Raw genomic sequence first — 11,563 nt, forward strand, 5'->3', positions numbered from 1 at the left:
AACCAACCCTGTCCGAATTGGAGAAATTTGAGGAAGCGCCTGAAGGAATTGATATTGAATTGAGTGGGGCACCGGTTACTGGCGTGGCTGGTAAAGAAGATGCGGCTGTAACGCATTCTTTCAGCAATGGCGATAACGTGGAAGTTTGTGAAGGAGAATTGATGAATCTTCAGGGAAAGATTGTCTCTATTGATGGAAACATGATCATGGTTATGCCTAAGCACGAGGAACTGAAAGAAGCCCTTGAATTTCAAGCAAATGAATTGCGGAAGTATTTTACCATGGGTGACCACGTTAAGGTAATAAACAATACATTTTTTTATATACTTGGGCCTCAGAACCTTTTTTATTTGGCCTGTAACACAGTTTTAAACATTTTTCTTGGGTTTTATCGCCAATTGAAGTATTTTCAGTCTTGTTTACTTCTTTCTATAATTTAAATTCCTTGCGACTTTCTTTCTTCTTTATTAAGAAGAAATGAAACAGGATTTTTCAGAAAAAAATTGAGTTTAATTTAGAAATTAAACTTATTCCATATAAAGGTGCAAAATTCTTGAAAATAAAACCAAGAATCTAACATTGGTTTGTTTTTCGCGAATGAAGCAGAATTGAACGCGTTTTGTTTCCAGATTTAGAATATGAAACGAAAAATTTCAATGAAAGCAATCCGTACCTTTTATTTAAATATTTTAATATGGAATTTGAAATATTTTGGAAGAAAAAGTAAATTAATTTTTTATAAATGAGTATTGGCTTTCCAAAGTGTACGCCATTTTTTCAAAAATTAGATTAGTGGTCCAAAAAATCTTGTGTATTATTTCCAATTCATTGAAACGTACTAGATTGTTGAAAATTCGATTTCTTTTGTTAAAAATTAATTTTGTCAAATAAAAATATAACTATTCCATTTTTTTGAATTTATCCTTTTTCACTTGAAAATTCAACTACTGGGTTGAAAGTTGAACTGAAGATTCTTTATTTTAGTTAAAAATTGTATGGTTCAAAATTAAACTATTTTGTTACTATATTGTTGAAAATTGTTTTTTTTTTGGTGAAAATTAATTTTTTCAGCTGAAAATTTAACTCTTCCATTTTTTTATTTTGTAAATCTATCTGTTCTAGATGCAACTTCTTTTTTATCTTGGTTTAAAATGCAACTGCTTGGTTGAAATTTTTTCTTTCATAGCTGAAAGTTTATGTATTTTGTGGAAATTTCTTTTTTTTTGTGTAGATAATTAAGATTATTACTTAAAAATTCCACTATTGGGTTGAAAATTGATGTATTTTGTTAAAAATTCGTGTTTTTTGGTAGGAAATTATTTGTCTTTCTTGAAAATTGATCTTTTTGGTTAAGAAATTGACCTACTTTGGTAAAAAATTTAACTATATTGATAAAAATTAATTTTTTTTAGGGTGATATTTTTTTCAGCTTAATATTGATCTATTCTGGTGTTTATTGTAAATTTATCTTTTTCTATTAAACATTCTTTCTTTGACTAATTTTTTTTTTTACTTTAAATTAAAGTGTTATATTTAATATTGTAAATTTGATTATTTTTAGTTAGCAATTCATTTTTTGTTTGGAAGTTCCTGTATTTTGTTAAAAATTGCTCTTTTTTCGTAGGAAATTAATCTTCTTATTTGAAAATTCAAATACTTGATTGAAAGTCCAACTAATTTGTAAAAATTTCAGTTTTCTTACTGGAGATGTATATTTATAGAGAAAAATTCACCTCTGTGGTTAAAATTTTAATCGTTTTGTCGAGATGCGTTTAGGGGGGGGGGGTCTACCGAAGTATCATTTTCCATTTTGAGACAAATGAAAAAAGTATCGCGCAAGGGGGGTGGGCAGAAGTTCCTGAAAAATGTATCACGTATTTTGTGAATGGCCCCAATTTCATTGGTGAAAATTGGTCTTTCTTAATTGAAAATTTATGTATTTTGTTGAAAATTCGTTGTTTTTTTGGAGATAATTAAAATTTTTGCTTGAAATCTAATCTGTTTTATTTGAAAATTGGACCATGTGGTTGAAAATTCATCTTCGTAGAGATAATGTTCAACTATTTGGTTGAAAATCATGCTACTATTTGACGATTTCATTATTTTCATTAAAACTAAACTATTTTGGTAAAATCGAGGGTAAAGTGTAATTTTTTTTTATTGAAAATTCAACTATTTGGTTGAAAATTTGTCCTTTTGAATGGAAAATTAATGTTTTACGGTGGAAAAGTAATCTTTTTTATTTAAAATAAATCATTTTTAAATTTTAATTTGAAATGATCAAGTATCCAAATTTATTGAAGACTGAAGAAATTGATCATTGTGAATTTTCTTAGGTGCTTGCCGGTCGTTATGAGGGCGACACAGGGTTGATAGTGCGCGTGGAGCAGAATCGGGTAATTCTTTTCTCAGATCTTTCAATGCACGAACTGGAAGTTCTTCCCAGAGATTTGCAACTTTGTACTGACATGGCCACCGGAGTCGACAGTATGGGCCAGTTCCAGTGGGGAGATCTTGTGCAACTTGATGCCCAGACGGTCGGAGTGATCGTTCGACTCGAGCGTGAAAACTTTCACGTGCTTTCTATGCATGGAAAGGTTGTGGAGGCCAGACCTCAGGGTCTCACGAAACGTCGGGAAAATCGACACGCGGTGGCTCTCGATTCCCAACAAAATCCTATCCAGAAAAGAGGTGTGGTGACGGTAATCGACGGTCCTTACTCAGGACTTGGTGGAGAAATTAAGCATCTCTACAGAAGTTTTGCATTTTTGCACTCGAGGAAATATGTTGATAATGGAGGTATCTTTGTTTGTAAAACTAGGCACTTGGAGCTCGTTGGTGGAAACAAAGCTGCGGCCTCATCGTCGATACCATCTTCGTCGGTGTTAATGTCGCCATCCATCGCTTCTCCGGTACATCCGAGTGGGTCAGTATTGAGAAGAGTAGAGCCTGCAATCTTTTTGCTCTATTTCCCTCGTTTCTCCCCTTTTTTTAAAAATAATTCCCCTTTTCTACTGTTTTCAAGAAAATTAACCTTTCTCCTTTTGTCGCTGAACTGCGAACTGGATGAATAGAACACGATAAAAAAATTGAACTTTCTTTCTTTGAAAGTTAATTTTTTTTTATTGGAAATTCTACTATTATATTTGTTGTAAAAAATTCATCTTTCCTTGTTCAATCGAACTTTTTTGTTGAAAAGTAATTTTCTTTTGCTTGGAAATTAATTTTTTTTAATTGAAAATTCAACTATTCCATTTTGGGTTGAAAATTGATCGTTCTTAGTGGAAAATTCAACTATTTGGATTAAAATTTAACTGTTTTGTAGAAAATTTGTCTTTTTGGTTTTGAAATTCAACTGTTTCATGAAAAATTGGTCTTTCTTGATTAAAAATTCTATTCTTTTGATAGAAAATTACACTGGTTGATTTAAAAATTTTTAGATTAAAATTTATATTTCACGGTTGATAATTCAAATGTTTTGTAGAGAATTTACCTTTTTGGTTTGAAAATGCATCTCTTATACTCTTTTGGTAGGAATATGATCTTTTTTGGTTAAAAAGGCAAGTATTAGTTTAAAAAATAATTTTGCTTGCTGAAATATCGACAATAACATTTTTTCTGAATTCATTTATTTACAACTATTTGGTTGAAAATTGATCCTTTTTAGCAGAATATTCAACTATTTTGTTAAGAACACGTACTTGTAGTTTGCAAATTTGACTATTTTATTAAAAGGTAATTTTATTGTTATTGAAAATTTATCTTTTTATATTGCAAATTCAATTAATTGGTTAAAAATACAACTATATTTGTAAAAAAATTATTATTTTGTCTAAAATTAAAACAATTTTGTTTAAAATTCGCCGTTCTGATCAAAAGTTCATTTATTGTGTTAGTTTTTATCCTTTTGGATTAAAAATTCGTCGTTTTTTAATAAAAAAAGTTCTTAGTTGTAAATTTACATTTCCTAGCTGAAAATTCAACCTTTTGTAGTTGAAAGTTCATTCTTTTTTATTGAAAACTCGACTATTATATTTTTGGTTATATATTCATATTTTTTAGTCAGCAATTCATTTTTGCTTCTTAAAACGATCTTTTTTATTGAAAATTCATTTCCTTTAGCTTGGAAATTAATTTTTTTAATTGAAAATTTAACTATTCCATTTTTGCTTGAACATTGACCGTTTGAATGGAAAATTGATCTATTTTGATAAAAATGAAATTTTTTATTGAAAAATACTTTTGTAGAAAATTTTTCCTTTTGGCTTGGAAATTTTACTATTTTGTGGAAAGATGGTCCTTTCAGGTTAAAAATTCTATAATTTTGATAGAAAATTACACTGTTTAGTTGAGATAAAAAATTTTACATGAAAATTTATATTTTCGGATTGATAATTCAAATTTTTTGTAGAAAATGTGCTTTTTTTGTTTGAAAATGAATTTCTTTTAGTTGAAATATTATCTTGTTAGGTTAAAAATGCAAGTGTTTGTTTAAAAATCATTTTTTTGCTGAAATATCAGCCATTTCATTTTTCTTCGGAATTTATTTTGTTGTTCTGATAAATTAAACTATATTGTTGGAAATTCGTTTTTTTTTAAATATTTTTTTACACAACAAATTGGATAATTCTATTATTGTTTAAAAATGTAACTTTAATAATTGAAAATTCAACTGTTTGGTTGAATTTTGATCTTTGTTAGCAAAAAATTTCAAGTAGTCGGTTAAAAATACCTACTTGTAGGTTGTAAATTTGACTGGTTAAAAATTCAACTATTTCGCTAAAAAATTAATCATTTTGTCGAAAATTAAAAAATGTTTTTCAAAAGTCGTCTTTTTTAGTCGAAAGCTATTTTGTTGAAATTTCGTTCTTTCAAATTAAAAATTCATCTTTTTTTTAGTAAAAAAAGTTCTTAGTTGTAAATTTACCTTTCTTGGTTGAAATTTAACTGTGTTCTAAAAAATGTGTCGTTTCAATTTAAAAATTCAACAGTTGTTGTTTGAAGTTTTATCTTCTTTGCTTGAAAATTTGACCATTAGGTTCGAAAATCATCTTTATAGATTCAACATTCAACTGTTTGTTCGAAAAATCATCTTTCTTGGTTGAAAGCTACCATTTTTGTTAAAAATTCATCTTTTTCGGGTTAAAATTCAACTGCTTCCAAAAACATTTGGCTTTTTAGTTTAAAGACTCAACTCTTTCTTTAAAAATTCCATTATGTTATTTTGTTTAAAAAGAAAATTTCTCCCATTTTCGTGAAAATAACCCTATTTATTCTGTTTCAAGAGTATCTTGGGCATCAAAGTCTGATACTAAAAAGTATTCATAATCTTCTTCCTTCTGGATAGAAATAACTGAAACTTTAATAAAACACTTTTTTTGCCCCACTACACTTCAAAGCCTGAAGATAAAATGTATATATTTTTTCGTAGTGGTTTTGGAAGAGGTGCAGGTGGTGGCAGGGGAAGAGGTCGAGGAGGAGGACCTGGAGGAGGAGCTGCAAAACGTGATCGAGAACTAATCGGTACCACGATCAAGATCACTGGAGGATCTTACAAAGGAAACGTCGGTATCGTCAAGGACGCGACGGAGACTACTGCCAGGATTGAACTCCATTCATCCTGTCAGACAATTTCTGTTGACAGGTCTCACATTGCCAATGTGGGAATCCCCTCAAAAGAAGGTGGATTCAGCAGCTACAGCAGAACTCCAGCTTACGCTACTGGAAATCAAACCCCGATGTACGGCAGAGACGGTTCCAAGACTCCTATGCATGGCTCTCAGACACCTATGTACGAAAGTGAGTACTATTTAAATTTTTTTCTATCGATTCAATCAGCAAATGAATATATATCGTCAGTAGGGGAAACCTCGCTAGAGTGGATAATGGAAGCTACAGTGGATAATCATCAATTGGGAGCACATAAATGGGCCACCTAAAAAATCTTTCTCTCCGATTACTAACCATTTTTTTAAATGAAGCTAAAAACTTTATATTTTTTTAGTTAAATTATGAAAGTTGTTGTAAAAATTTAATTTCTTTAAGTTTTAAAAAATTTGTTTAAACAATTGCAAATTAACCCGTATTGTCGATTTCACGTAACAATGAGATTGAATTCTCTTTATGCGTAAAACGTCACTTAGAGTATTAAAAAAAAAGTCAATAACATTAAGTTTGATTTTTTTTAAATACTTGGTGACGTTTTACGCATAAAGATAATTCAATCTTATTGTTACGTAAAACCGAGAACACTATCTTAATTGCAATTGTATAAAAAGATTTTTTATAACTTAAAGAAATTACATTTTTACAATAACTTTCATAATTTAACTAAAAAATATATAGTTTTTAGCTTCACTTAAAAAAAAAACGGTTCAGATATCTCTATTGGTTCACGAGACATAAATAAATAAAAAATGGAATACGTCAATATTCAATTGGCGATTATTTGCAAAATAAGTGTAATTTTGGACGCAAAAAATGGAGGTTAAAAAAGTACTTGTACCTCTATCGAAAAACGTAGCTATCTTTGTAGTCCAAGAAAAAGAAGTTTTAGGTGGCCCGTTTCACTTATTTTTATCCTATTGTGTCTTAACTATTACAGGGTAGCCGCTAGACTGGAAAACCAGGAAAACCGGGAATTTTATGAGATTCAAAATTGAACTGTACTTTAAGATTTAAAAATGAAAGAATAATTGATTTTACAAGGCGACTCGGAATCAATTCACAATTTTAGAATTTTCAGATTTTTTAGTTAAAAATTAAACTGTTTCAATTGGAAAGTCTTATTAGTTAAACCAATGTAAACGCCCGATTGAAACTTTATGAACTATATTTAATTTTTAAATAACTTCAAAATAATATATTCATTATTAAAGGCTTTTATTAAATTTCAAATATTATTATCTAAAATATTGCATTCTTAAACCATTCATTTTGAAATTGTTTAATTAAGAAAAAAGGCAGTTACAATATATTGATAAATATCTGAATATTAATTAAAAGTCAGTAATCATAAATTAAATTTTCAAATCTAAAAAAATTCAACTTTAAACGTTACAGTTTTAATTGCGAATAGCCTACGACCCACTTTAAAACAAAATATAGATTTTAGAAGATTACAAAAAAAAAATTTAGAAAATTTTTTAAAAATTTCAAAGGCTTCAAAAGAATAAATAACATTTTCTAGGAAAATTAAAATTGATTACTTATTTTGGAAAAAATAACTTTAAAATAATATTTTTTTAAATTTAGAAAGATTTACAAAATTATCAAATATGAATGTGGAAGATTTAAAAAAATGTTTTTAATTATTCAGAATTTTAAAAAAATGTAGGAAAAATTCGAATCATTTTAAAATATGTTTTGCAAAAATTTCAAAAATAATTTAAAATTTGAAAAAATGCAAAACAACATTTTGATGTTTCAAGATTTAAAAATAAATCCTTGCAGCTATATAAGGATTTTAAAACTATTTAAAATAAAAATAATCTAACTTTCAACTTAAGCAGTTTTAAGTTTATAACAAAAATGTAGTCGTTGAATTTGTACTATTTCTGGTTTAAAATTGCTTGAAATGATTCACAGCTCAGTTTTTATTACTTCAAATGGAGACCTTTTTAGCTTTAGAGTTCGAATTTTTTATTTTAGTTTCATTGACCTTGGAAGATGTTTGCGAACCGGGAAGAAATCGAGGAATGACCGGGAATTTTTTTCTTATATTAAAACGGCCAGCCTGCAATAATTAAATTAAATTAATTATTTTACATATATTAGTATTTTTAATTAATGAGTATCCACTGTAAGAAGGTTTCCCAAACTGGTTTGAGGAAAAATGCGTCCCTAGAATTTACATTTTTAAGTGCCCCCCCCCCTTCTGAAAGCGAAACAGACATTTTTTTCTCCTCAAAAAAGTAGGATCTAAAAAATAGAAATATACAGGGATCAAAGTGTTTCAGCAGTTCAATGATGGAGAAAATAGATGAATTTTTGTTAAAAAAGGGGTACATTTTCTTGTTTTAAAAAAACCACTGTAATAATAAATGCAACACTTTTATAAGAAATCAAAAACTTTATTAAACTAGAAAACAAACACGCGTTATACGCAGGCGGTCATTTTTTTGTCTAACTCAAATTTTTAAATAAAATATTAAACTAATATCAATATATAATTTTTGTAAGTCATAGTATCTATATTATCTAAAATAATAAAAAAGAAAAGCGTGAACAGTATTTTTGACAAATAATAAAAAATGGTATCTTAACTTCAGAATTAATATACTTATATATTTTTGTTAAAAAAATAAAAAATACCGATTTCCGACAGAAAAACCTAGAATAAACTATAGTTGTTTAAAATTGTAAGTTATTTAATTTTTGAAGTCATACGATTCTTATTTGCAATGACCGTTTTCCGATGAAAAACACCAATATACCCTGTTATTATTCAAACACTTGAATATTCTATGAAATCTAATGATTTTTTTCATTAATGCTAAGTAATTAATTAGTTTAAGATTGTAAATCTTATCTAAAAACTAATTTTTTGGTTAAAAATAACTGATTTACGGTGATGAATGTTAACATATAACCTAAAATTGTTCCAAATCTTTTTTGAAATTTTTGAAATCTACCAATTTCGATGAAAAACGCGAGCATATCCTAGAATTTTTCGGAAATTGTAAATTTAGTCACTGAATAATAATGTGAAAAATGTTTTTATTTTTTCAATTAAAATAGCGACTTTCGACGAAAAATCTGAACCTATAAAAAAAAATGTTTCAAACTCTAATGTTCAAAATGGGTCTGTTTTGATTTAACGCAATTTTTTATTATAAAAATAATCATTTTTGTAATTACAATATCAAGTATTTCATTTTTTGTTGAAAATTCACCTTTTTTGGTTGAAAATTCAACTACTTGGTTCAAAGTTGTACTACTTTATTCAAAATGAATTTTTCTGATTGGAGATTCATCTTTTTGGTTAAAAATTTAATTATTTTGTTGTAAATTTGTATTTTTTTGTTAAAACGTCAACTATTTTCTTGAAAGATCGTATTTTTTGTTTTAAATCAAATTGCTTGATTTTAAATAAAAATATTTTATGGTTAAAATATCAACTATTATATTTTGCTTTGAAATTTTATTTCTTCTTGGCTGAAGAATCATCTCTTTAATTGAACATTTTATTGAAAATTCGTTATTTTAGTTGAAAATTTATATCTTATGTTAGAAATTTAATCTTTTTTCATTAAAAATACAACAGTTTAACTAAAAATTAATTTGTTTTTGTTGAAAATTCAACTTTTGTGTTTGAAAATTAGAATGTTAAATTTAAAAAATTTGACTTAAAAATTCAACTATTTGGTTAAAAATCCAACTGTTTTTTATTTAAGTTTAATATTTTTTAATTATTCATCGATCATTTGGTTGAAATTTTATTTTTCTTGGTTGAAAATTCATCTTTTTGATGGAAACTGAACTTTTATGTTAAAAATTACTATTTGCGGTTTTCAAAGTTTCAAAGTTTTTAATTTGAAATTAAAATCTTTTTTTAGTTTAAACATAAAATACTTTTTGAAGGACGTATCCTGTGTAGATTGAAAAATGATCTTTTTTTTTGTGTAGAAAAATCATCTTTCCTGATTGAAACTCAATTTTTTGTTGAAAATTCAACTTTTCTAGTTGAAAATTCGGATTTCCTCAAGAAATTACTATTTGGCCTTAAAATTTAAGTGTTTAGTTAAAGGTACAACTGTTTTTGGTTAATGCTTATTCTTTTTTTTTTTAATTCGACCTCTCGGTTGCAATTTTATCTTTCTGTGTTGAAAATTCAACTATTTGGTTGAAAATGAAATATATTTCAACTTCACATCTTATGAATTTATTGTGTTTTTACATTGAATTATATACATACTACCTAACTCAGTTTAATTTTTAAAAATTTCTTCCTCCATTTCCGTGAAAAGTCACTTTATTTCCCCTATTTTGAGATAATTTTAAACTATGAAATTTGTAATGAGTGGATGAGCAAATGCATGTGATTATTGTGATTGGTTCTTTTTACAGCTGGTTCGCGTACGCCTCATTACGGTTTCATGACGCTGTCACACGATTACAAATTTAACTGTTTCCTTTTTTTTAAACGTTAATCTTTTTTAGTAGAATATTAAACTATTTGGATGAGAATTAATGTATTTTGATGAAAATATTAGTCGTTTTTGGTTTTTTAAATTTAGATTCATCTCTTTAGTTACAAATTTAACAATTTTGTTTGAAAATTCGTTTTTTTGTGAGTTGAAAATTATTATTTTTTTAAATTCAATTTTGTGAAAAATTCATGTATTTGGCTTAAAATTGGTATTCTTTCTTTGAATCCAATTGTTTTTTTTATTAAAAAATAAATCTTTTTTGGTTGAAATATCTACTATTATATATCTATTTTTTAGAATGTATTCTTTGTAGATTGAAAATTAATTTTTATTTATTGATAATTTAACTTTTCTAGTTAAAAATTTGAATTTCTTACAAAAAATGAATTTTTGACTGAAAAATTTAACTATTTTATTGAAGACTCAACTATTTTGGGTTAAGGTTTATTGTTGTTTCTTGAACTCGACCACTTGGTTTAAAGTTGTATTACTTTATTAAAAATTAATTTTTCTGACTGTAGGTTCATTTATTTGGTTGAAAATTTAATTGTTTGGTTAAAAATTCAACAATTTTGTTGAAACTTCGTCTTTTTTGTTTTAATTCCAAATTGTTTGATTATAAATAAAAATATTTTATGGTTAAAATATCAACTATTACATTTTGCTTTAAAATTTCCTTTCTTTTTGGCTGAAGATTTATCTCTTTAGTTGAAAATTGGATAATTTTATTGAAAATTCGTTGCTTTTTTTTTAAATTTTTCTCTTGTTGGAAATTTAATCTTGATTACAAGTTAAACTCTTTTTTAATTGAGAGTGGAACTACTCAGTTGGAAGTTTATCTGCTGTCTTGACAAATCTTTTTTTTATGTTAAAGGATCATCTCTTTAGTAAAAACTTGAACTTTTTGTTGATAATATTTTCTTTTAAATTAATGTTTTGAAATGAAAATTCAATCATTTGGTTTAATATTCATGTACTCGATTGAAAGTTCATCTTTCTTGGTTGAAAATCGAGTTTTTTTGTTGAAAATTCAACTTTTTGAGTTGAAAATGGGAAGGTTAATTAAAAAATGTTTGGCTTAAAAATTCAATTATTGGGTTAAAACTACAACTATTTATGATTAAAGTTTAATTTTTTTTTAATATTCGACCATTTGGTTTAAATTTCGTTTTTCTTGTTTTTGTAAATTCAACTATCTTGATACAAACTTATCTCTTTTACTTGGAAGTTCAGCTATTGCATTAAAAATTAATTTTGTTGTTGAAAATTCGTCTTTTTGGTTAAAACTGAACTTTGTCGTTAAAAATGTATATTTGAGATTATATACTACCTAAATCAGTGTAATTTAAAAGAATTTGTTCCTCTATTTCCGTGAAAAATCACTGTATTTGTCGTATTTTGAGATAATTTTA

At 26.7% G+C, this 11,563-nt stretch overlaps 1 protein-coding gene across 1 annotated transcript in view; it reads left to right on the plus strand.

The window, feature by feature from the left end:
• Positions 1-11,563, plus strand: part of LOC117182925 (transcription elongation factor SPT5-like) — a 29,389-nt gene that overhangs the window by 10,372 nt on the left and 7,454 nt on the right. The window contains exons 9-12 of the mRNA XM_033376039.1: positions 3-299; positions 2,337-2,926; positions 5,432-5,799; positions 10,069-10,128. Of these exons, the coding sequence (XP_033231930.1) occupies positions 3-299; positions 2,337-2,926; positions 5,432-5,799; positions 10,069-10,128 (1,315 nt within the window). The remainder of the gene's footprint in view (positions 1-2; positions 300-2,336; positions 2,927-5,431; positions 5,800-10,068; positions 10,129-11,563) is intronic.

This window comes from Belonocnema kinseyi, chromosome 2, assembly GCF_010883055.1.
Source record: "Belonocnema kinseyi isolate 2016_QV_RU_SX_M_011 chromosome 2, B_treatae_v1, whole genome shotgun sequence".
NCBI lineage: Eukaryota > Metazoa > Arthropoda > Insecta > Hymenoptera > Cynipidae > Belonocnema > Belonocnema kinseyi.